The 25,812-nt window shown below is 41.7% G+C and overlaps 1 protein-coding gene across 1 annotated transcript; it reads right to left on the bottom strand.

Moving 5' to 3' along the window:
* Positions 1-20: 20 nt before the first annotated feature.
* CCT2 (chaperonin containing TCP1 subunit 2) lies at positions 21-24,294 on the bottom strand. The gene is made up of 16 exons (XM_023226534.1): positions 24,170-24,294; positions 23,399-23,473; positions 22,926-22,991; positions 22,116-22,227; positions 21,730-21,806; positions 21,475-21,587; positions 20,494-20,696; positions 11,167-11,267; positions 9,704-9,831; positions 9,194-9,297; positions 4,863-4,982; positions 4,371-4,499; positions 4,067-4,170; positions 3,723-3,822; positions 1,898-2,039; positions 21-294 (listed from the first exon to the last, which is right to left on the bottom strand). Exons 1-16 carry the CDS (start codon positions 24,170-24,172, stop codon positions 264-266), a joined length of 1,608 nt encoding a protein of 535 aa, XP_023082302.1. The 5' UTR covers positions 24,173-24,294; the 3' UTR covers positions 21-263.
* Positions 24,295-25,812: the final 1,518 nt, after the last annotated feature.

The raw sequence follows: 25,812 nt of genomic DNA, 5'->3' as shown, positions 1-25,812 counted from the left end.
TATAAGACATAAGAACCAAGTAATTGTTCAAATGTTTATTTTAATGCACAGTATGAGAAATGAACTTTTAAATCAACTGATTTGTATGGAAAATGACACGGCAAATAAATTAGACCTATGTTAAAGAGAAGGTCAGCTAAATAGCCAAACTTAAGGATACAATGGGCACCAATAAACAGATTCCACAGTCTTCTTTAAGAGACTACCTTTCAAACACAACTTTGCTAGAAACTGGTCCAAAGATCGACGGCATGTGGGAATGCTTAACAGGGGTGGTGATCAGGGACACGTTTCCTATGAAAGAAAGAAAAAAGTCAATAGTGAAAAATCAGCATGATTTTATCCAAAGTACTATACTAAATACAAACACAACTAGAATCCTGTACTAAAACTGTTATAACTCCACAATGGTTTGCATGTGTGTCCCCTATAAAACTCACATTGAAACTGAATTCCCAATGTGGCAGTATTGGAAGTTGGGCTTTTAAGAGGTGACCAGGTTATGTCATGGACTAATGGGTTATACAGCAATGGGACTGCTGGCTTCAAGTGAGACTGAGCTAGCCACTCAGCCCCTCTCCGTGTGATGCCCTAGCACATCAAGACTGTTCTGCTTTGGGACTCTGCAGACACCCCCACCAAGAAGAAGCACCTTTTATTCTCATCTTTTATTCTTTGGTGACCATACAATAAGGGGGCATAGAACAATCTTTTGGAAAGATGGGATAAGGGTACTAGTAAATTTTTACTTAATGCTTGTTCAAGGATCTAAAGCTTGAGAAACACTGCTTTTAGAGGCAAACACAACAGTTAAGAGAAGCTGAAGAAGCTTAAGAACAGATTAAAGAGTACAGCATTATACAGGGATCATATAAAGAGATAAACTTTTCAACCTTAGTAGCTTACAGGGGGACTAGGATGCTAACCACTGTCAAAAGAGTTATGAAGCAGCTGTCACAGGGCACTGATCTGAAAAACAAATCCTCTGGAGATTAATAAAGAACATGAAAAAGAAGCCCACAGTCTGGTAAGTTTGGAAGGCTGGGTTAAACAAAATTGAGTTTCTTTACTGCAAATTACTCAGAATTTGCTAATAAAAGATACCTAATCTCTAAAACAGTATCAGACCAAACAAGGTATTATACATTTTTAAGTGTATTTCAATTGTGGCTGAGGGCATTGACTTATTGTGAAGATTTCTGGGAGTAGGTGTGGCTATATGACATTGCCCCTAATCAGAACACTTTATTTACAGAACTCAGTTTCCTTTTGCTATAATTCTGTTTAAAGACAACAGAAAGCATCACAGCATCTATTATCCTCAGTACTTGACCTTTCCAAGCATGGCTCTTTCTGTGCCTTTTCAATCCTAAGGGCTACCTCAGCTGCCCATCCTCTTAAGTTTTTCTGGCTTAAGTATTAAGAGTTGTGATGGCCGGGCGCGGTGGCTCAAGCCTGTAATCCCAGCACTTTGGGAGGCCGAGACGGGCGGATCACGAGGTCAGGAGATCGAGACTATCCTGGCTAACACGGTGAAACCCCGTCTCTACTAAAAATACAAAAAAAAAACTAGCCGGGCGAGGTGGCAGGCGCCTGTAGTCCCAGCTACTCGGGAGGCTGAGGCAGGAGAATGGCGTAAACCCGGGAGGCGGAGCTTGCAGTGAGCTGAGATCCGGCCACTGCACTCCAGTCCAGGTGACAGAGCGAGACTCTGCCTCAAAAAAAAAAAAAAAAAAGATTAAAAAAAGAGTTGTGATATTTTAAATAACTTACATAATACTTTTATCCAGGCAAAACTGTCTCTGCTTTTCATTAACTCTAATTATAAAATAAATACAGCTCCCTAATTTTTTTGTTTTGCTGTTAATAATTTTTTCTGAGAAAAGTGTTAGGGTACCTGGGTGCTGCTTTGATGATGTTGTCCACACGCAGAATCACCTCTGCTGCTTCAGCTGCACTCAGAAGAACCTGTCGCTTCACCTGAAAACTTTCTGTTATACCCAGGATAGCCATATCTCCAATGGTGCCTTCCCTCATATCTGCAAAGAAAAAATCTTTACTAAAAAGTAGTTTTAACTAAAGTATCAAAACATCTCTAATGATTTATAATAAAAATTAATCCTGTTATTAATAAAATTAGGACACCCAATTACTTTACTCAGTAGGTGGATACGCCTACAAATGAGCTCAAAGAAAGCCTTTAGATCACCTGTGATCAGAAGCTGGAGACTGGCCTGGCAAACATGGTAAAACTCCGTCTCTACTAAAAATATAAAAATTAACCGGGCATGGTGGCGGGCACCTGTAATCCCAGCTACTCAGGAGGCTGAGGCAGGAGAATCACTTGAACCTGGGAGGTGGAGGTGGCAGTGAGCTGAGATCATGCCATTGCACTCCAGCCTGGGCAACATGAGCAAAACTCTATCTCAAAAAATACACAAATAAAATAAAAGGGGCCAGGCTCAGTGGCTCACACCTATAATCCTAACACTTTGGGAGGCTGAGGCAGGAGGATTGCTTGAGGCCAGCCTGAACAACATAGTGAGATCACCCCCATCTCTTAAGAAATAAAAATAATTTAGTCAGGCATTGTGGCATGTGCCCTAACTACTTGGAAGGCTGAGGAAGGAGAACTGCTTGAGCCAGGGGTTCAAGGCCACAGTGAATTATAATGGTGCCACTGCACTCCAGCCTGGGGAACAGCAAGACCACTGTCTCAGTAGTAGTAGTAGTAATAATAATAATAATAATAATAATAGTAATGTCAACTACTGGTCACCCATATTAATTAGAAAACAACGTCAAATAATGAAAAACAAATGGGGGCCGGGCGCGGTGGCTCAAGCCTGTAATCTCAGCACTTCGGGAGGCCGAGTCGGGCGGATCACGGGGTCAGAAGATTGAGACCATCCTGGATAACACGGTGAAACCCCGTCTCTACTAAAAAAAATATAAAAAAACTAGCCGGGCGAGGTGGCGGGCGCCTGTAGTCCCAGCTACTTGAGAGGCTGAGGCAGGAGAATGGCGTAAACCCGGGAGGCGGAGCTTGCAGTGAGCCGAGATCCGGCCACTGCACTCCAGCCTGGGAGACACAGCGAGACTCTGTCTCAAAAACAAAAAAGAAAAACAAATGGAAGAAAATTCAGACGTCATCTACCCAACTTCTCTTCTTGTTAGAATCCTGCTTCATTTTCTCACAGATTAACCGGTGCTCCCTCTTGTTCAATGACAGGATTATCTATCTTCTTAAGACTACTCTATAATACCCAGCACAGCTTGTCAGAAGTTTTTCAATATGAATTAAATCTGCCTCATTGGCCACTTTTATCTATGGACTGGAGATATGTGATCTGTACTCAAGATTATCTCGCAGTAAGTTTACTATGAAATTAGGAGTTAATACTGATTGTATAAGCAACATAATAGTTTATGTTATTTTCCAGAATGTAAGTATTGTTTATATTTAAATCCTATAGTCATTATATACCAAATAGTTACAAATCTTCTAATCAGTTTTATATGTCTTATGGAATAACAAAGTTTGGAAAATGCTGAGCATATAAAGTTACACACATTTTCCCAGCACATATAATGGTTACGAGGACAAAGCAGAAGAGTCTTTTATATGGTTATTGTTAACTCTTTATGTTCCAAAAGAAAAAAAGAGCTGGTGAAAAGAGTTACTTTTAACAACGGCCACAGAGTTCCCCTTGATTGCTTACCCAGTCCAGCAGTGGTATTGCCTTCACTGTGAGCAGCCCTGAGCTGTGCCACCAGGTCTGCACTGTCATAGCCTGCATTGTCAGCTATGATGGTTGGCAACTATGAAATGAAGAAAACAAGTAATTACTCACTCGAAGAACCACTGATTTACTCCTAACTAGGATAGCTTTTTAAAATTATGCATTTAGAAACAGTGTACAATCTGCTTCAATTACTGCTCACGAAGAAGAGAAACTCCAGAATTAAATTTAAAAGCAGTATTAACCAGTTTGTTTTCTACTCATTTTAGAACTATCAATAACCACAAAACTTAAGTTCAGATCTCTCATTCTGATTAACTTACCATTCTCAGTGCTTTAGCGTAAGACTCCATTGCAACAGCTTCTTTGCCTGGTGTTCTATTGGCAAGCTGTGTCACAGCATGAGCCATCAACATCTCAGAACAGCCTATAGATTAAATTTCCAACAAAATATTGTAATACTTAGTTGTCTCCAAGACACTGAATTACTGACTTTAAGATATGCCAAGCATTTTAAAATTTAGTGCAAAGGCAATATAAAGTTTCTATAAGAACCATTAAAACCACTTATGACTTATATTGTACTTCAAGAAATAAAAATATATTCAACATTTTCTAAATGCTTACCTCCTCCATAAACTGTTCTAGAGTCCTTTACAGTTTGCGCAAGAACACAAAGAGCGTCATGCAAAGATCTTTCTGCTTCATCTAAAATTTGTTGAGTGGCACCACGCAAAACAATGGTACAAGCCTCACCTAAAATTAAAAGTCACAGTGACCACTTAGGGACAAAAAGTTTGCCTTCTATTATTTATACAGGTGTTGGTTATATTACTGGGTTCTGAAAGTTGATCTGTCTTCCTGTATGATACATTCTCCAACAATTAAGGTTCATAATGGTTCTAAGTTATCAAGGAAAAAAACTACGTTGAACATGCACTTTTCACAAAGACACGGTAATATGAGGTTGACCTCAAGAGACTGAAACAAAATATGTATCCTGCTTCTGAAGAGTTAAGACTTGTAAGATATACTATTCTAATAATTACAATAACCTTTACTTAAACAGAGCCTAGCAAGAATTTAGACACCTTAACCAGGATCTACATAATCACTCACCAAGGGCAACCCCAGAAAAGTGAATGAGTTTGTCTTCTCCAATCATGACTTCCTCGATAAGTTTGCAACTTCCAAGCTTCACCAGTTCTGGGTGATCAAAGGTAGAGGCAATTTCACCACCTATAAACATAAACATTTATTAGTTAAATGCACGGCAGGCTGAAAATTCCTGTTTTCTAATAAGCAGTAATGGATAATGATAGGTGATGTGTTTAACATTTTGAAGATTGACTGCTTATTATATACCAGGCACTCTTTTTAAATACTTCATATTGACTAATAATTTAATCTTTAAAACAATCCTCTTGGATAGGCTCCATTACTATCCATTTTACACACGATAAAAATGAGGCCACGAGGTTTACTTTCCTATCCAAAGTTACCCAACTAGGATGAACATAAAAAGCTGGGTTGGTTCAAACCCAAGCAGTCTGGCTTCAGATCTATAAGCACACACTATACAATACTACCTCCCAAAGGTTAAACTGAGTCTTAAAGCAGTTACTTTTGAGTTGAAATTCAGATTCTCTTCTGAATCCAATCTATAAGACTAAGCCCTCATGATACAATTCCCAGCACAAGACATGAAAATATTTGTCCTATATGTCAACCACTATACACTTCATGAACAACCTGGTATCTCTATCACAAATGAAATGTCCTAAGGCCTAAAAAAAGAGAAATGCATACTAAGAATTTCCCAGACTAAATTTAATAAGAACAAATTAATTTTAGTCCTTATGTCTCATTTCTATTCCTATTTTCCCTCCATCTTCCATGCTGTAAACTGAACAGGTCAGTCACTTCATTCCCTATTTCCTAACTAAGCAAGTCAGGTTTCCATTTCAAAATTCTTTTCTCTAGCTGACTACTCTTTTCATAATGTGAATTGCATATATTATCAATCAACCCTTCTCTTCCTATTCCTTACTGATAAATCTGTCAATGCTCTATTATTTATTTTACAATAAATTCATAAAGACTCTGGTCTTCTAAATTACTAATTTATACTCATAATTTGTATAAAGTTCTTTTTACTTCTGGCTGAGAAAATTCTGAGACTGCTTTGTGTTCTAGATGTGAGACACAACAGATATTTCAGATGTCATATCCAAAAATAACACTAACTTCGCTTATGAAACTTTTCACTTCATCCTTCTACATGTAAGGCTTTGTTTCTTTCTTTTTAAAGAGACAGTGTCTTACTATGTTGCCTAGACTGGAGAGCAATGACTGTTCACCAGGCACCATCATAGCACACTACAGCCCCAACCTCCTGGGCATAAGCAATCTTTCTGCCTCAGTCTCTTGAATGGATGAAACTACTGGCACATGCCACCATGCCCAGCTCAAGACATTTAATGACACCTGCAAGAACCAATGTCATCAAACACCTTTGACAACTACTGAGCTTTTAAGGATGGGAGCCACCATGTAGTCAACTTCATAGACGTAGAGTTGGTGCACTTTAAATAAACATTCTTCCGGCTATATATAGCAATTTCATGTCATGACTTTACGATACGTTTATCCCATCAATATATTATTACCATTTACTTCTTACATCTTTTTTTTTTTTGAGATGGAGTCTTGCTCTGCCACCCAGGCCGGAGTGCAGTGGCGCCAATCTCAGCTCACTGCAACCTCCATTTCCTGGGTCCAAGTGATTCTCCTGCCTCAGCCTCCCAAGCAGCTGGTACTACAGGCGCCCACCACCACGCCTGGCTAATTTTTGTATTTTCAGTAGAGACAGGGTTTCACCATATTTGGCCAGGCTGGTCTCAAACTCCAGACCTTGTGATCCACATACCTAGGCCTCCCTGCTGGGATTACGGGCGTGAGCCATCGCACCCAGCCTCTTACATCTTTATTTTGTGGAACTAAAGAATGAATTACATAAACATGAGCATCTTAAATTCTGTTTATTTGTCGCCTTAAAGGATCAAGTATGCAGCGGCTCCTAAAGAACTTTAAAGCAGGTAAACCCACTTCAAGTAATTAGAAGAAAATGTCTCTTAGTTAGAGGAAGACTATGCTTCTCAAATGATTTAAAAAAATGTCGGGCCGGGCGCGGTGGCTCAAGCCTGTAATCCCAGCACTTTGGGAGGCCGAGACGGGCGGATCATGAGGTCAGGAGATCAAGACCATCCTGGCTAACACGGTGAAACCCCGTCTCTACTAAAAACAAAAAAACTAGCCGGGCGAGGTGGCGGGCGCCTGTAGTCCCAGCTACTCCGGAGGCTGAGGCAGGAGAATGGCGTAAACCCGGGAGGCAGAGCTTGCAGTGAGTTGAGATCCGGCTACTGCACTCCCGCCCTGGCGACAGAGCAAGACTCCGTCTCAAAAAAAAAAAAAAAAAAAGGTCTTAAGAGATCATTCTGGGATGAGACCAAGTCCACTCTCCAAAGGTTAGTACACTAAATTTCTTCTAATAATCGTGGCAGTTCCAAACCGTGTGGCAGCCCTACTGACATCACAACTCATAACCCACATCTCCAGTTCTCCTTAATTCCCATTCCCAAACCCACTTTCCAACCTATTCATTCATTTTCAAGGACCTAAAATCTAGAAAAATCAGTTAAACTTAGTCTTCTAGGGCTTAGAGTTTACCATGAAAACCATTAACAAAACTATACTTATACCCCTAAATCTATAAAAATTTAATCAACAAAAATTTTTAAACCGTTAGTTACCACAATAAAGAGCAAACAAGCTACGTTTTTTTTTTTTTTTTTTTTAATTTAAAGACAGGGTCTTGGGCCGGGCGCGGTGGCTCAAGCCTGTAATCCCAGCACTTTGGGAGGCCGAGACGGGCGGATCACGAGGTCAGGAGATCGAGACTATCCTGGCTAACACGGTGAAACCCCGTCTCTACTAAAATACAAAAAACTAGCCGGGCGAGATGGCGGGCGCCTGCAGTCCCAGCTACTCGGGAGGCTGAGGCAGGAGAATGGCGTGAACCCGGGAGACGGAGCTTGCAGTGAGCTGAGATCCGGCCACTGCACTCCAGCTTGGGTGACAGAGCGAGACTCCGTCTCAAAAAAAAAAAAAAAAAAAAAATAAAGACAGGGTCTTGCTCTGTCACTTAGGATGGAGTACAGTGATGTAATCATAGCTCACTGCAGCCATGAACTGCTGGGCTGAAGAGATCTCCTGCCCCAACCTCCCAAGTAGACGACTACAGGCATGTGCCACCACGCCTGGCTAATTTTTTGTAGAGACAGTCTTACTATACAGCCCAGGCTGGTCTTGAACTACTGGCTTCAAGCAATCTTCCTGCCTTGGCCTCTCAAAGCACTGGGATTACAAGAATGAGCCACGGCAACCAGCCTGAACTCTTATGTCATTTTGATGTAGACAGACATGTCTGATTTACAAACACAGTTTCTATTTGACACAATTGGAATTATATCACTCATACTTCTATTAAAGGGTATTGAGTATACTAATTTCCATTACACAATGTTGACTGTTTCACTTATGCTAACCTTTATTACTTCCAGAAACTTAAAAAAATTAACAAAAGTAATGTTTCAGTACTTGACCCACTCTTCAGCATACAGTAAGTGTTCAATAAAGGTTACTATTTTAACTGTACTACTACAAAGGACACAAAGCATTCAACTACTTACTTGGCAATAAAAACAAATGAACAAACTAGATAAATAAAAATAGACATGACTTTTTAAAGCTCTAGTTTGTTCAGATTTTAACAATGGTCTTACAGGTTTGTGCGAAAAAATGTATCTTTTTGTTATTGTTGTTGAGACAGGGTCTCACTCTGTCGCCAAGGCTGGAGCGCAGTGGCATGATCGCCATGACTGCAGCCTCTGCCTCCCAGGCTCAAGAAAGTCTCATCCCTCAGCCTATCAAGTGGTTAGGATCACAGGCGCTCGCCACCACACCTGGCCAATTTTTTTTTTTTTTTTTTTTTTTTTGTAGGGATGGGGTTTCGCCATGTTGCCCAGGTTGGTCTGAAATTCCTGAGCTCAAGCTCAAAATCTGGCTGCCTTGGCCTCCCAAAAGTGCTGGGATTACAGGCACAAGCCACTGCACCCAGCCAAAAATCTACCCTTAAAACAGTGACACAATGAAATAAATCTATACCTACAGCAAATGTGGTATATAATTTGGTATAGTAAATGTAATGTATCTGCATATCTAAATTAAAGATATCCAAGAGTATAGATTTCAGAATAACTGTTGAAATTCTAAACTCCTTAAAGGGACTCCTTCCTTTATTTTCTTAACAATGAGTTGCATATAGTAACAAATAATAAATCCAAGAGTGACTATTGTGTTTGTTAGAAACCAATACCTTTTTTCCATACCTGTGACAAGAGCTAGGCGTTCTACACCAGCAAAATCTGCATGCTCAATAGCCATGACACCAGCAGCACCAAAAAGCTGTTCAGGATAATTATAAATTAATTGCCTGTAAATAAAATACATGAAAACATTATGCTCAAAACTATTACAAAATAAACTACATTAGACTAAAAAACAAGTAAACATTTTTACCACACAAGTAAAAGAAATGCACATTAGAACAAGATTGCAATTCTTACCTGTATAATTAGAATTTATCAATTACAGTACTAATGCATCCACTACTAGCATTGAAAACAGGTGTTCTTTATTATAGTAACTGTATAAATCAATCCCATAATTCTGGCCACTGTAAGTGTGCATAAATCACAGTTTACAGATTATGAAAATCCATAATTTAGGTGAAGTTATGTAAGGCAGTTCCTAAGTAATAAATCAGTAATTCAACATAAGTAAATATAAAGTATTCCTTAAACTTTCATAGAAAAAAATCCTTTCTTACAAGCACAGACCTGTTAATAAAGCAATTTATTCCATGCTTAAGAATACGTTCAACTTTCTCCTTCATTTTTTCCTTTTCCGCATGTTCTATTTCTGCAACCTTTGCTGTAGAATCAACTCTTACCCGGGAACCAAATATCTAAAATAAAGAAAAGCATAAAGAGAGCATCAGTTTCATTACTTTTTTTTTGAGATTGTCTCGCTCTGTTGCTCAGGCTGGAGTGCAGTGGGGCAATCTCGGCTCACTGCAACCTCCACCCCTGGGGTTCAAGTGATTCTCCTGCCTCAGCCTTCCAAGTGGTTGGGATTACAGGTGCGTGCCACCACGCCCAGCTAATTTTTGTATTTTTAGTAGAATGGGGTTTCACCATCTCATACTGGACAGGCTGGCCTCGAACTCCTGACCTTGTGATCCGCCCATCTGGCCTCCCAAAGTGCTGGGATTACAGGCATGAACCACCATGCCAGTCCTCATTACTCTTTTTAGAGTCCCACAGCATATCTCAACATTTTTACCAATGTATATATCAAAAAGTATATACATGTATATATATACAATAGACACTTATCCCAAGCTTTTTAGTGCGATTCCTGAGTTTATAGAAGCCAGCAATTTTTCTTTCCTTTTTTTTTTTGAGACTTAGTTTCACTCTTCTTGCCCAAGCTCGAATGCAGTGGCGCAATCTCCTGGGTTCAAGCGATTCTCCTGCCTCAGCCTCCCAAGTAGCTGGGATTACAGACATGCGCCACCACGCCCAGCTAATTTTTTTTTTTTTTTAAGTAGAGACAGGGTTTCTCCATGTTGGTCAGGCTGATATCAAACTTCCGACCTCAGATGATCCACCGCCTCGGCCTCCCAAACTGCTAGGAACCCAGGGGGTGGAGGTTGCAGTGAGCCGAGATTGCCCCACTCTGCCTGGCCAGCAATTTGAATTTTTAAAAAGTACAGTTACGGCCGGGCGCAGCGGCTCAAGCCTGTAATTCCAGCACTTTGGGAGGCCGAGACGGGCGGATCACGAGGTCAGGAGATTGAGACCATCCTGGCTAACTCGGTGAAACCCCGTCTCTACTAAAAAATACAAAAAACCCGTCTCTACTAAAAAATACAAAAAACTAGCCGGACGAGGTGGCGGGCGCCTGTAGTCCCAGCTACTTGGGAGGCTGAGGCAGGAGAATGGCTTAAACCCGGGAGGCGGAACTTGCAGTGAGCTGAGATCCGTCCACTGCACTCCAGCCTGGGCGACAGAGCGAGACCGCGTCTCAAAAAAAAAAAAAAAAAAAAATACAAAAAACTAGCCAGATGAGGTGGCGGGCGCCTGTAGTCCCAGCTACTCGGGAGGCTGAGGCAGGAGAATGGCGTAAACCCGGGAGGCGGAGCTTGCAGTGAGCTGAGATCCGGCCACTGCACTCCAGCCCAGGCGACAGAGTGAGACTCCGTCTCAAAAAAAAAAAAAAACAAAGTACAGTTACATACCTTTATTTTGTCTGTATCCATACCAGTATTTGCAATAAGAATTTTAGCATTTTCAATTCGTTTTGGTTGATTTACTCCAATTTTTTTATCCAACAGAAAGCCTACAATAAATATAAGAACAGTATCATATTTAATACTTCAAAGCAGCCTTAGTAAATCTTATAAAGTTGTCTGCTTTATCATATCACTATTTCAAAGAAGCTATTTAAGTCCAATTTACCAAGCTCTTAGAAGGTATGAAAGCAAACTTGTACAACCCACCTTATTCTGTTGTTGTTTTGCTTTGTTTTAGGCTTTTAGCGCCTGAAAGCCATGGATTTTAGCTTCTGTCTCTAGTGATAAGAAAAGAGGGATGAGGAAGGGGCTTTATTGGCCCAACCAGAAACAGAAACTAGGAACCCATGACTGTATTCTCTTCCTTGGACACTCCTGGTATAAAGCATCCCACTAGAAGAGTTATTACAAAATTCATTTAATGGGTTACTTAAAAAATAATATAAGAAACAGGAAATATGAGAACACAGTACAGACAGTAAAATTAAACAGTATTTTGAAACTTTTGTTTCAGATATATACTACACCCACATCTGTATGGGTTGCAAAATAAAGACAATAGGTTAAGTCCACTTTTATTAGCTTGAAATCACCACCACAAGAGAAAAACTGAAGATTCAGGTATTGAGGCTGGTGGTAAAAATGAAAAACCATGGACAATGGAGTCAGATAAACCTGACCCCAATCATGCCCCTGCTGCTGGCTATATAACCTTGGACAAATTATCCAGCCAGAGATGCTAATTTGTAAAACAGGAATGTAACCAGTGGCAGAGGTGCTAGTTACCAGCCTAGTACTGTTGCTTTGGAACCATCATACAAACCCAGTACCACCTACCTCTCCAGGCCTTTTTTGGTTATGTTAGAAACTTTTCTCTTACGAAGCCACCTTTATCTTGGGTTTTCTACTCTATTCAAGTGAACCTAATCCTCACTCACCAGGTCATGATGACTAAATGACTAAAGTTCCTATTACAATTCCTAGTACACAGCAGACATTCACGAATGGTGCTGCTTGTGCTACTATTCTTGTTTTAATGCTTCTATCAGAAATGCTACACAGCAGCCAGGCGTGGTAGCTCACGCCTGTAATCCCAACACTTTGGGAGGCTGAGGCAGGTGGATCACCTTAGGTCAGGAGTTCCAGACCAGCCTGGCCAACACGGCAATAACCAGTCTCCACTAAAAATGCAAAAAAAATTAGCCAGGCATGGTGGCACACGCCTCTAATCCCAGCTACTTGGGAGGCTGAGGCAGGAGAATCGCTTGAACTGAGGAGGCAGAGGTTGCAGTGAGGCAACACCATGCTGCTGCACTCCAGCCTGGGTGACACAGCCAGACTCCATCTCAAAAAAAAAAAAAAAAAAAAAAAAAAAAAAAGAAAAGAAAGAAATGCTACACAGCTCTTGTATATAAACTTAACCAAGAGTATTTTCAGAATCATGACATTCTCTTAAAATAAATCAAGACCTATAACATACACCAAAACCAGGACTCGAAACCACTGGTAAAAGCAGAAGTTGTAAAGCACCATCTAATTCTTTTTTTTCCTTCTCTATACGAGAATGCCTATACTTTTTGACAGGTCATTTTGTGAAGTAAATTCAATGTGAACATGATCTGGAAAACTTCAATCTATAAACAAAAATGTACTACTAAGAAAACAGTACTTGTTACGTCTCATTTACCACTATTTAAGAACTAGATCCTTGGGGCGGAGCAAGATGGCCGAATAGGAACAGCTCCAGTCTCCAACTCCCAGCGCAAGTGACACAGAAGACCAGTGATTTCTGCATTTTCAACTGACGTACTGGGGTCATCTCACTAGGGAGTGCTGGACAATCGGTGCTGGTCAGCTGCTGGAGCCCGACCAGCGAGAGCTGAAGCAGGGCGAGGCATCGCCTCACCGGGAAGCACAAGGGGGAAGGGAATCCCTTTTCCTAGCCAGGGGAAGTGAGACACACAACACCTGGAAAATCGGGTAACTCCCACCCCAATACTGCACTTTAAGGAAACGGGCACACCAGGAGATTATATCCCACACCTGGCCAGGAGGGTCCCACGCCCATGGAGCCTCCCTCATTGCTAGAACAGCAGTCTGCGATCTAACTGCAAGGCAGCAGCGAGGCTGGGGGAGGGGCGCCCGCCATTGCTGAGGCTTAAGTAGGTAAACAAAGCCACTGGGAAGCTCCAACTGGGTGGAGCTCACAGCAGCTCAAGGAAACCTGCCTGTCTCTGTAGACTCCACCTCTGGGGACAGGGCACACAGCTAAATAACAACAACAAAAAAAGCAGCAGAGATCTCTGCAGAAGCAAACGACTCTGTCTGACAGCTTTGAAGACAGCAGTGGATCTCCCAACACGGAGGTTGAGATCTGAGAAGGGACAGACTGCCTGCTCAAGTGGGTCCCTGACCCCTGAGTAGCCTAACTGGGAGACATCCCCCACTAGGGACAGTCTGACACCCCACACCTTACAGGATGGAGTACACCCCTGAGAGGAGGCTTCCAAAGTAAGAATCAGACAGGTACACTCGCTGTTCAGCAATATTCTATCTTCTGCAAACTCTGCTGCTGATACCCAGGCAAACAGGGTTTGGAGTGGACCTCAATCTCCAACAGACCTACAGCTGAAGGTCCTGACTGTTACAAGGAAAACTATCAAACAGGAAGGACACCTATACCAAAACCCCATCAGTACGTTACTATCATCAAGGACCAGACGCAGATAAAACCACAAAGACGGGGGGAAAAGCAGGACAGAAAAGCTGGAAATTCAAACAATAAGAGTGCATCTCCCCCTGAAAAGGAACGCAGCTCATCGCCAGCAACGGATCAAAGCTGGTCAGAGAATGACTTTGACGAGATGAGAGAAGAAGGCTTCAGTCCATCAAACTTCTCAGAGCTAAAGGAGGAATTACGTACCCAGTGCAAAGAAACTAAAAATCTTGAAAAAAGAGTGGAAGAAGTGATAGCTAGAATAATTAATGCAGAGAAGGTCATAAACGAAATGACAGAGATGAAAACCATGACACGAGAAATACATGACAAATCCACAAGCTTCAGTAACCGACTTGATCAACTGGAAGAAAGAGTATCAGCAATTGAGGATCAAATGAATGAAATGAAGCGAGAAGAGAAACCAAAAGAAAAAAGAAGAAAAAGAAATGAACAAAGCCTGCAAGAAGTATGGGATTATGTCAAAAGACCAAATCTACGTCTGATTGGGGTGCCTGAAAGTGAGGGGGAAAATGGAACCAAGTTGGAAAACACTCTTCAGGATATCATCCAGGAGAACTTCCCCAACCTAGTAGGGCAGGCCAACATTCAAATTCAGGAAATACAGAGAAAGCCACAAAGATACTACTCGAGAAGAGCAACTCCAAGACACATAATTGCCAGATTCACCAAAATTGAAATGAAGGAAAAAATCTTAAGGGCAGCCAGAGAGAAAGGTCGGGTTACCCACAAAGGGAAGCCCATCAGACTAACAGCAGATCTCTCGGCAGAAACTCTACAAGCCAGAAGAGAGTGGGGGCCAATATTCAACATTCTTAAAGAAAAGAATTTTCAACCCAGAATTTCATATCCAGCCAAACTAAGTTTCATCAGTGAAGGAGAAATAAAATCCTTTACAGATAAGCAAATGCTTAGAGATTTTGTCACCACCAGGCCTGCCTTACAAGAGACCCTGAAGGAAGCCCTAAACATGGAAAGGAACAACCGGTACCAGCCATTACAAAAACATGCCAAAATGTAAAGACCATCGAGGCTAGGAAGAAACTGCATCAACTAACGAGCAAAATAACCAGTGAACATCATAATGGCAGGATCAAGTTCACACATAACAATATTAACCTTAAATGTTAATGGACTAAATGCTCCAATTAAAAGACACAGACTGGCAAACTGGATAAAGAGTCAAGACCCATCAGTCTACTGTGTTCAGGAGACCCATCTCACATGCAGAGACATACATAGGCTCAAAATAAAGGGATGGAGGAAGATCTACCAAGCAAATGGAGAAAAAAAGGCAGGGGTTGCAATCCTAGTCTCTGATAAAACAGACTTTAAACCATCAAAGATCAAAAGAGACAAAGAAGGCCATTACATAATGGTAAAGGGATCAATTCAACAGGAAGAGCTAACTATCCTAAATATATATGCACCCAATACAGGAGCACCCAGATTCATAAAGCAAGTCCTTAGAGACTTACAAAGAGACTTAAGACTCCCATACAATAATAATGGGAGACTTCAACACTCCACTGTCAACATTAGACAGATCAACGAGACAGAAAGTTAACAAGGATATCCAGGAATTGAACTCATCTCTGCACCAAGCGGACCTAATAGACATCTATAGAACTCTCCACCCCAAATCAACTGAATCTACATTCTTCTCAGCACATCGCACTTATTCCAAAATTGACCACATAACTGGAAGTAAAGCACTCCTTAGCAAATGTAAAAGAACAGAAATTATAACAAACTGTCTCTCAGACTACAGTGCAATCAAACTAGAACTCAGGACTAAGAAACTCAATCAAAACCGCTCAACTACATGGAAACTGAACAACCTGCTCCTGAATGCTACTGGGTGCATAACGAAATGAAGGCAGAAATAAAGATGTTCTTTGAAACCAATGAGAACAAAGATACAACATACCAGAATCTCTGGGACACATTTAAAGCAGTGTGTAGAGGGAAATTTATAGCACTAAATGCCCACAAGAGAAAGCTGGAAAGATCTAAAATTGACACTCTAACATCACAATTAAAAGAACTAGAGAGGCGGCCAGGGGCGGTGGCTAAAGCCTGTAATCCCAGCACTTTGGGAGGCCGAGATGGGCGGATCACCAGGTCAGGAGATCGAGACCATCCTGGCTAACACGGTGAAACCCCGTCTCTACTAAAAAATACAAAAACCTAGCCGGGCGACGTGGTGGGCGCCTATAGTCCCAGCTACTCAGGAGGCTGAGGCAGGAGAATGGCATGAACCTGGGAGGCGGAGGTTGCAGTGAGCTGAGATCCGGCCACTGCACTCCAGCCTGGGTGACAGCGAGACTCTGTCTCAAAAAAAAAAAACACAAAAGAACTAGAGAGGCAAGAGCAAACACATTAAAAAGCTAGCAGAAGGCAAAAAATAACTAAGATCAGAGCAGAACTGAAGGAGATAGAGACACAAAAAAACCCTCCAAAAAATCAATGAATCCAGGAGTTGGTTTTTTGAAAAGATCAACAAAATTGACGGACCGCTAGCAAGACTAATGAAGAAGAAAAGAGAGAAGAATCAAATAGACGCAATAAGAAATGATAAAGGGGATATCACCACCGACCCCACAGAAATACAAACTACCATCAGAGAATACTATAAACACCTCTATGCAAATCAACTAGAAAATCTAGAAGAAATGGATAATTTCCTGGACACTTACACTCTTCCAAGACTAAACCAGGAAGAAGTTGAATCCCTGAATAGACCAATAGCAGGCTCTGAAATTGAGGCAATAATTAATAGCCTACCAACCAAAAAAAGTCCAGGACCAGATGGATTCACAGCTGAATTCTACCAGAGGTACAAGGAGGAGCTGGTACCATTCCTTCTGAAACTATTCCAATCAATTGAAAAAGAGGGAATCCTCCCTAACTCATTTTCTGAGGCCAACATCATCCTGATACCAAAGCCTGGCAGAGACACAACAAAAAAAGAGAATTTTAGACCAATATCCCTGATGAACATCGATGCAAAAATCCTCAATAAAATACTGGCAAACCGGATTCAGCAGCACATCAAAAAGCTTATCCACCATGATCAAGTGGGCTTCATCCTGGGATGCAAGGCTGGTTCAACATTCGCAAATCAATAAACGTAATCCAGCATATAAACAGAACCAAAGACAAGAACCACATGATTATCTCAATAGATGCAGAAAAGGCTTTTGACAAAATTCAACAGCCCTTCATGCTAAAAATGCTCAATAAATTCGGTATTGATGGAACGTACCTCAAAATAATAAGAGCTATTTATGACAAACCCACAGCCAATATCATACTGAAAGGGCAAAAACTGGAAAAATTCCCTTTGAAAACTGGCACAAGACAGGGATGCCCTCTCTCACTCACCACTCCTATTCAACATAGTGTTGGAAGTTCTGGCTAGGGCAATCAGGCAAGAGAAAGAAATCAAGGGTATTCAGTTAGGAAAAGAAGAAGTCAAATTGTCCCTGTTTGCAGATGACATGATTATATATTTAGAAAACCCCATTGTCTCAGCCCAAAATCTCCTTAAGCTGATAAGCAACTTCAGCAAAGTCTCAGGATACAAAATTAATGTGCAAAAATCACAAGCATTCTTATACACCAGTAACAGACAAACAGAGAGCCAAATCAGGAATGAACTTCCATTCACAACTGCTTCAAACAGAAGAAAATACCTAGGAATCCAACTTACAAGGGATGTGAAGGACCTCTTCAAGGAGAACGACAAACCACTGCTCAGTGAAATCAAAGAGGACACAAACAAATGGAAGAACATACCATACTCATGGATAGGAAGAATCAATATCGTGAAAATGGCCATACTGCCCAAGGTTATTTGTAGATTCAATGCCATCCCCATCAAGCTACCAATGAGTTTCTTCACAGAATTGGAAAAAACGGCTTTAAAGTTCATATGGAACCAAAAAAGAGGCCACATTGCCAAGACAATCCTAAGTCAAAAGAACAAAGCTGGAGGCATCACGCTACCTGACTTCAAACTATACTACAAGGCTACAGTAACCAAAACAGCATGGTACTGGTACCAAAACAGAGATATCGACCAATGGAACAGAACAGAGTCCTCAGAAATAATACCACACATCTACAGCCATCTGATCTTTGACAAACCTGAGAGAAACAAGAAATGGGGAAAGGATTCCCTATTTAATAAATGGTGCTGGGAAAATCGGCTAGCCATAAGTAGAAAGCTGAAACTGGATCCTTTCCTTACTCCTTATACGAACATTAATTCAAGATGGATTAGAGACTTAAATGTTAGACCTAATACCATAAAAACCCTAGAAGAAAACCTAGGTAGTACCATTCAGGAAATAGGCATCGGCAAGGACTTCATGTCTAAAACACCAAAAGCAACAGCAGCAAAAGCCAAAATTGACAAATGGGATTTAATTAAACTAAAGAGCTTCTGCACAGCAAAAGAAACTACCATCAGAGTGAACAAGCAACCTACAGAATGGGAGAAAATTTTTGCAATCTACTCATCTGACAAAGGGCTAATATCCGGAATCTACAAAGAACTCAAACAAATTTACAAGAAAAAAACAAACAACCCCATCAAAAAGTGGGCAAAGGATATGAACAGACATTTCTCAAAAGAAGACATTCATACAGCCAACAGACACATGAAAAAAATGCTCATCATCACTCGCCATCAGAGAAATGCAAATCAAACCCACCATGAGATACCATCTCACACCAGTTAGAATGGCAATCTTTAAAAAGTCAGGAAACAACAGGTGCTGGAGAGGATGTGGAGAAATAAGAACACTTTTACACTGTTGGTGGGATTGTAAACTAGTTCAACCATTATGGAAAACAGTATGGCAATTCCTCAAGGATCTAGAACTAGATGTACCATATGACCCAGCCATCCCACTACTGGGTATATACCCAAAGCATTATAAATCATGCTGCTACAAAGACACACACACACGTATGTTTATTGCGGCACTATTCACAATAGCAAAGACTTGGAATCAACCCAAATGTCCATCTTTGACAGACTGGATTAAGAAAATGTGGCACATATACACCATGGAATATTATGCAGCCATAAAAAAGGATGAGTTTGTGTCCTTTGTAGGGACATGGATGCAGCTGGAAACCATCATTCTTAGCAAACTATCACAAGAAGAGAAAACCAAACACCGCATGTTCTCTCTCATAGGTGGGAACTGAACAATGAGCTCACTTGGACTCGGGAAGGGGAACATCACACACTGGGGCCTACCATGGGGGGGGGGGGGGGGTTGCATTGGGAGTTATAGCTGATATAAATGAATTGATGGGTGCTGACGAGTTGATGGGTGCAGCACACCAACATGGCTCAAGTATACATATGTAACAAACCTGCACGTTATGCACATGTACCCTAGAACTTAAAGTAGAATAAAAAAAAATATGTAAATACCCCGAGAATTAAAACATCATTCATTCATTCACTTAAAAAAAAAAGAACTAGATCCTCTTGCCCTATAAACATACATAAATTACTTGTTAATTTTTTTTTAATTCTTTTCTAAAAAAACTAGTCATCCCCCAGTATACAAGGGATACTAGTTCGAAGATGCCCACATACACCAAAATCCACACATACTTAAGTTCCAGGCTGACTGGAACCAGTAGATTTGAAAAGTTGGCCTGCTATATACATGGGTTTCAAGTCCTGCAAATACTGCATTTTCCATCCACATTTGATTGCACATGTGCAAACCACGGACACACAGGGCTGACTACATTTATTGAAAAAACCTGCGTTAAGTAAACCTACATAGTTCAAACCCATGTTGTTCAATGGTCAACTGTACATCCTCGACAACCAGCAAACACAACCAGCAAACCCTTCCTGGAGAATACACATATAATCCTGGTAAAAGTACCATTTGAGAATAAATGATTTCTAGCAAAAGAAAACTACATTTCCTCGGCCGGGCGCGGTGGCTCAAGCCTGTAATCCCAGCACTTTGGGAGGCCGAGACGGGCGGATCACAAGGTCAGGAGATCGAGACCATCCTGGCTAACACGGTGAAACCCCGTCTCTACTAAAATACAAAAAATTAGCCGGGCGTGTTGGCGGGCGCCTGTAGTCCCAGCTACTCGGGAGGCTGAGGCAGGAGAATGGCGTGAACCCAGGAGGCGGAGCTTGCAGTGAGCTGAGATCCGGCCACTGCACTCCAGCCTGGGCGACAGAGCGAGACTCCGTCTCAAAAAAAAAAAAAAAAAAAAAAAAAGAAAACTACATTTCCTCTTTATCAGAGACTGCAAATAACTTCATGGTAGTTAAGTAAACTCTAGAGATCATCAACAATGCTGGAATAGTGTGGGAAGAGGAATACAGTCAATGAAATGACAAAAATGGCTGCACATATGGTATGTCCTTAAATTCAAGTTCACTGGCTTTGTAAAGTGTCACTGGTCCCAAAACAGAATTCACTCAGTATTCAGCCCTCAGCATCTAATCAAAGCTTCTTGTATCTGATATTCATACATACCTTCATCTAAATAGGAATCTGCCAAACTTCCTCCTAGCTTCTTGATAATATGAATTGCCTCAAGGTTGCCAGAGCCTTTCAGTCTGAGAACTGCTTCTACAGCTAACTTTGTAAAGTGGTCTTTGTGATGAGTAAGAAGTTTTGAGGATAATGTCGTGCCCGCAATATTCATTAAATCTTGACGGAATTTTACTTCATCGGAACTAAATAAAACCAACCAAATACACATATTAACCTTACTTTACTTTTCAAAATTTATCTAGATATTCATGTCAATAGATAATTTTACCCTAGTCAAGTCTGTAAGCTATAAGAATTAAACCTCAGCAGTAATCAAGAAACACGAATTATTTTCCCCAGCAAACTGGCAAAATGCCAAAAACCGGGGACCGGGGGATGGGGCACACAAGCAAGCAAAAATCTAGTATTGGCAAGAATGTGAGAAATGGCCAGGCACAGTGGCTCACGCCTGTAATCCTAGCACTTTGGGAGACTGAGGAGGGTGGCCTGTAATCCTAGCACTCTGGGAGACTGAGGAGGGTGGATCACTTGAGGTCAGTTCAAGACCAGCCTGACCAACATGGTGAAACTCCATCTACACTGAAAATACAAAATTAGCTGGGTATGGTGGCACAGGCCTGTAGTCCCAGCTACTTGGAAAGCCAAGGCAAGAGAATCGCTTGAACCCAGGAGGCAGAGGTCACAGTCAGCCGAGATCACACCATTGCACTCCATCCTGGGCAACTCTTAAGAGTGAGACTCCACCTCAAAATAAATAAATAAATAAATAAAAAGAATGTGAAAAACAAGTAATATTATACAGTTGCGAATGGGAAAATTAGTAAAAGTGCCTTAAAACAGTGGTCCCCAACCTTTTCGGCACCAGGGACTGGTTTCAAGTAAGACAATTTTTCTACCTGCATTAAGCATGTTATGAAAGAACACTAAATGTTTAGAACAGTAGTACTTTGGTGTACCAACCCATGATCGACTGCAGAACTCAACAGCGCCTCTCTTGCAGCCTTTGTGGCTTCTCTCCAACCCGCTATGATGGTCTGTGGATGAATCTTTTTTGCAATTAAAGATTCTGCTTCCTATTAATAAAGTTATAAAATAAAAGTTATAAATAGAAAATTATTAAGCACTCCTCAACAGTAAAGATGGAGGAAGTAAGGACTTGATTACCTCTGATACTCAAAAACAGTAGGAAAAACAGAGTTGCTCAGTTGCTCTTACCCTTAATAATTCTGCTGCTAAAACGGTAACAGAGGTAGTGCCATCACCAACTTCATCATCTTGAACCCTTGACATATCTAGAAAAAGAAATAAATTAACTCAAAATTGCTTCTTTGCTTACTAAATTCTCCAAAAATATTCACTACCAATCTAAACTTATCACGGTTCCTCATACAACAAATTCTTTGGAACTCTGAGGTCTGAAATGCAACAGTTTTACCACCAATATACAGCACTCCTGAAGCTTGTATTTTAACAATGATAATTAAAACCCAGTGGACATCAATTGACAGTACAATTGGTCAACACAGCCTATTTATAAAGTTATTTCAAAAATGTTAACCAATAGTATTATTAGGTTGGTGAAAAAGTATATTCAGACTTACCAACTAAAACTTTAGCTGCTGGATTGTCAACACCAATGTTTTTTAGAATAGTGGCACCATCATTGGTTACCATAAGAGAGGCATCTCGTCCACTGCTTAGAAGAATTTTGTCCTAAAGGGAACATAATTGGTTCAAGTTAAGATATAAGTACATCTTGAAGAATGCATGGATCAATCAGTATTCTCATACAGTGCTAGTGTATTAATACCCCGGATGGCTATTTTGTGGTATCCATTCATCAAATGTTTTCAATACAAACACCATGTTAACCAAACCGTGGTATCTACCCCTAGAAACATCAGAAGCACAGGGAGACACTAGTTTTTTGTTTCAACACTGTTAACTGCAAAAACAATGGAAAGAAACTATCAGTACAGCCATAATTAAATTATAAAATAATTAAGGTACAGGATAATATTTGACAGTTGAAGAGGAGGCAGTATTATCTACTTACACTGAAAGGAATTTAAAAGACCAAGCTACAAAACAGTACTGATAAATAGTATCTATGTTTTATAAAACAGTATCTGTTACATGAGTATAAAATACATAATAAAGTACACATAATTCAACATAAACAGAAAATTAGTAGTAGTACATGCAAATTATAACACTACTTGTCACTGAGGAGGCGCATGGGATTGGGGATGGTGATTCTGGGGACTCTGATTTTTACTAAGAACATACTTGTCTTTTATAATTAAACATTCTAAAGATTAAAAAGCATTCTAAAATGTTTGTTATTAATTATATTTCCACTAAGGACTCTAAAACAATATTAAAACATAAAACTTTTCTATTTTTCTTACCATGCCTTTGGGCCCCAAGGTGCTCTTTACCAAGTCTCCAATGGCGATGGCACCAATAAAAGAAGTCTGGAGTAAAAACCAAGGAGATTATCAGAATCAACTTTACCGTCTTCAAGTACAGTTTTATCTTTATTTACTTTTTTTTTTTTTGAGGCAGAGTCTCGCTCTGTCGCCCAGGCTGGAGTGCAATGGTGCGATCTCAGTCCACTGCAACCTCTGCCTCCTGGGTTCAAGCGATCTTCCTACCTGAGGCTCTCAAGTAGCTGGGATTACAGGCGCCCGTCACCACGCCCGGCCAATTTTTGTATTTTTAGTAGAAACGGGATTTCACCATGTTGGCCAGGGTGGTCTCGAACTCCTGGCCTGAGTTCATCTGCCTACCTCGGCCTCCCAAAGTACTGGGATTACAGGAGTGAGCCACCGCACCTGGCCTCCAGTTTTATCTTTAAAACAAAGGTTAGAACAAGGCTTACCAGGCGAGCTGTCTCTGCTCTCTCTTCATCAGCTCCTGCCTTGAAGATGTTAACAGGTGCAAGGGAAAGGGACGCCTAAAAAAGAAAACCAAGAGGCATTTCGTTTAAGTACCAATACTCTAACACATACACTGAGGTGCCTTCCACTTGTTTTACAAGTGGATATCTAAGAGAAAATTCATTTACAATAATGTTTTCAAACAAATGAAGCTTCCACGATCGGAGAAGGCATTTAAGTGGGAGAGAGGGACTTGTAGGAGAGCAACATGGCTTTTCGGATTTACAAGGCCCCAGGAGTATAAACTATACACCAGCGAGACTGACAGTTACCTACGGCTAGACTAAAGACGATCTTGAACTAAAAATGAAGCAGGGAGGGGTTTTTTGCCATGCGGGCGAGGGAACGCGGCCTCCATCTTCCACCCTCGGGTGCCTCCGGCCCCGCCGCTCCAGGCTCCGCCCCTAGAGGGAGGGCGGAGCGGGTCCCACACTAGAAATTTCTTCGCTCGGGGTGAGGCGCGGGCCTGGGCTCCCGGGACTATGCAAAGGCCTGGGCAGAAGGAGACGGTGGCTTTGCGGTCGTCTCCTCCCCCTCGTGTGGGCTCCACCGGCTGGCCTGGCACAGGCCGCACGCCCCACGGCTCGCACCATGTGCGGCGGGCCGGAGAGCCAGAAACGGAGCCTACAACCCCAGCAGGAGAGAGGAAGCAGTGGGGTGGCAAGAGCACGGCGGAGCAGGAGCAGGACAAGAGACAGGGGGGTCAGGCTCACCATAGTTCCGAGGAGTTCCGCACACAAGTGAATCCTCTCACAGCTCGTGCTCACGACCAGCAGACAGAAGGAAGCCGGAAGTGACGTCACACACCCTGCTGTCGGGGGCGGGGCCCCGGCCTTCACCTCCCTCCGGCATTTTGATTGGAGCCCCACGGGCCGGAAACGCAGCCTTTCACACTGGAGGGGGCGTGGCCGCCGGTCGAGGACTAGGAATGGGGCGGTTGAGAGAGGAACAACCGAAGAACAAAGAGGCGGCTGCCGCACGGGTTACCATAGCAATGGAGTTCTTGTTCACACTTTGTTTTCTTAAATTTAATCTTTAAACATTTGTATTAAAATCACACAGGTACGCAGTTCAAAGTGTTATGTGCCAATAATGAAACCGTAATTTACCTACCTCACCACTTCCTGTCTCCAGGAAAACTGCTTTCAACTTTTTCAGTTTTTTGGGGGAGCTATTTACTATCATATTCCCAGATAATAATATTGCTATGTTAATTGTAAACATTATTTACTGAGTATTACAGAAGAAGACTTACTTTTCTCTTACTGAATTTTCAAACGTTATTTCTAACTGGACGTTGACTGCCCAGGCTAAGGTCTTGTGAATTGACAGAGACATTTATAGTATTTTATCTTTGCCCTATTTACTCATTTTCAGGAATGTTTGCATTTCAGTCTTTTTTTTTTTTTCCTCCAGTAGTAGAGACGACTTGCTAGTCTTTGTTTATAATAAACTGAAATATTTGGGACTGATCTTGACACTCTTACATGTTTTGGCAGACATCAAGATCAGTCCCAAATATTTCAGTTTATTATAGACAGTTTTCTACTTTCTTTAAGTTGACGGATGTCTAAAGCAAAATTTGTTCTCTAAAAAATTTTTCTGTCATCTACTGATACCCTGTCTTCTCCCTTTGATCACTTAACAAGCTCCTCGGCAAGTCGCGGTGGCTCACGCCTGTAATCCCAGCACTTCGGGAGGCCGAGGCGGGCAGATCACCTGAGGTCAGAAGTTGGAGACCAGCCTGGCCAACAAGGTGAAACCCCATCTCTACTGAAAATACAAAAATTGGCCGGGCGCGGTGGCTCAAGCCTGTAATCCCAGCACTTTGGGAGGCCAAGACGGGCGGATCACGAGGTCAGGAGTTCGAGACCATCCTGGCTAACACGGTGAAACCCCGTCTCTACTAAAAATACAAAAACTAGCCGGGCGAGGTGGCGGGCGCCTGTCGTCCCAGCTACTCGGGAGGCTGAGGCAGGAGAATGGTGTAAACCCGGGAGGCGGAGCTTGCAGTGAGCTGAGATCCGGCCACTGCACTCCAGTCCGGGCGACAGAGCAAGACTCCGCCTCAAAAAAACAAACAAACAAACAAACAAAAAAATTAACTGGGCGTGGTGTGCGCATGCCCATAATCCCAACTACTCAGGGGGCTGAGGCAGGAGAATTGCTTGAACCCGGGAGGCAGAGGTTGCAGTGAGCCGAGATCACACCACTGCACTCCAGCCTGGGCAACAGAGCGAGACTCTGTCTAAAAAATAAACACATAAAAAAAACCCAAGCTCCTGGATTTTTCTTTTTCTGTTTTGTTTTGTTTTAGAGACGGGGTCTCACATGTTGCCCAGGCTGGCCTGGAACT

Source organism: Piliocolobus tephrosceles, chromosome 10 (genome assembly GCF_002776525.5).
Source record: "Piliocolobus tephrosceles isolate RC106 chromosome 10, ASM277652v3, whole genome shotgun sequence".
NCBI classification, from domain to species: domain Eukaryota; kingdom Metazoa; phylum Chordata; class Mammalia; order Primates; family Cercopithecidae; genus Piliocolobus; species Piliocolobus tephrosceles.
The sequence above is the reverse complement of the archived record's forward strand: the minus strand, read 5'-3'. Positions and strand labels throughout refer to the sequence as shown.

Bases quoted from the DNA above. Each gene is read 5' to 3' on its own strand.
- CCT2 (XM_023226534.1), bottom strand. The intron at 22,992-23,398 runs GTAAGCCTTGTT...TTTTTACTCCAG, and splicing joins GAGCAGAGACAGCTCGCCTG to ACTTCTTTTATTGGTGCCAT. The intron at 295-1,897 runs GTACCCTAACAC...TTTCTTTCATAG, and splicing joins ATCATCAAAGCAGCACCCAG to GAAACGTGTCCCTGATCACC.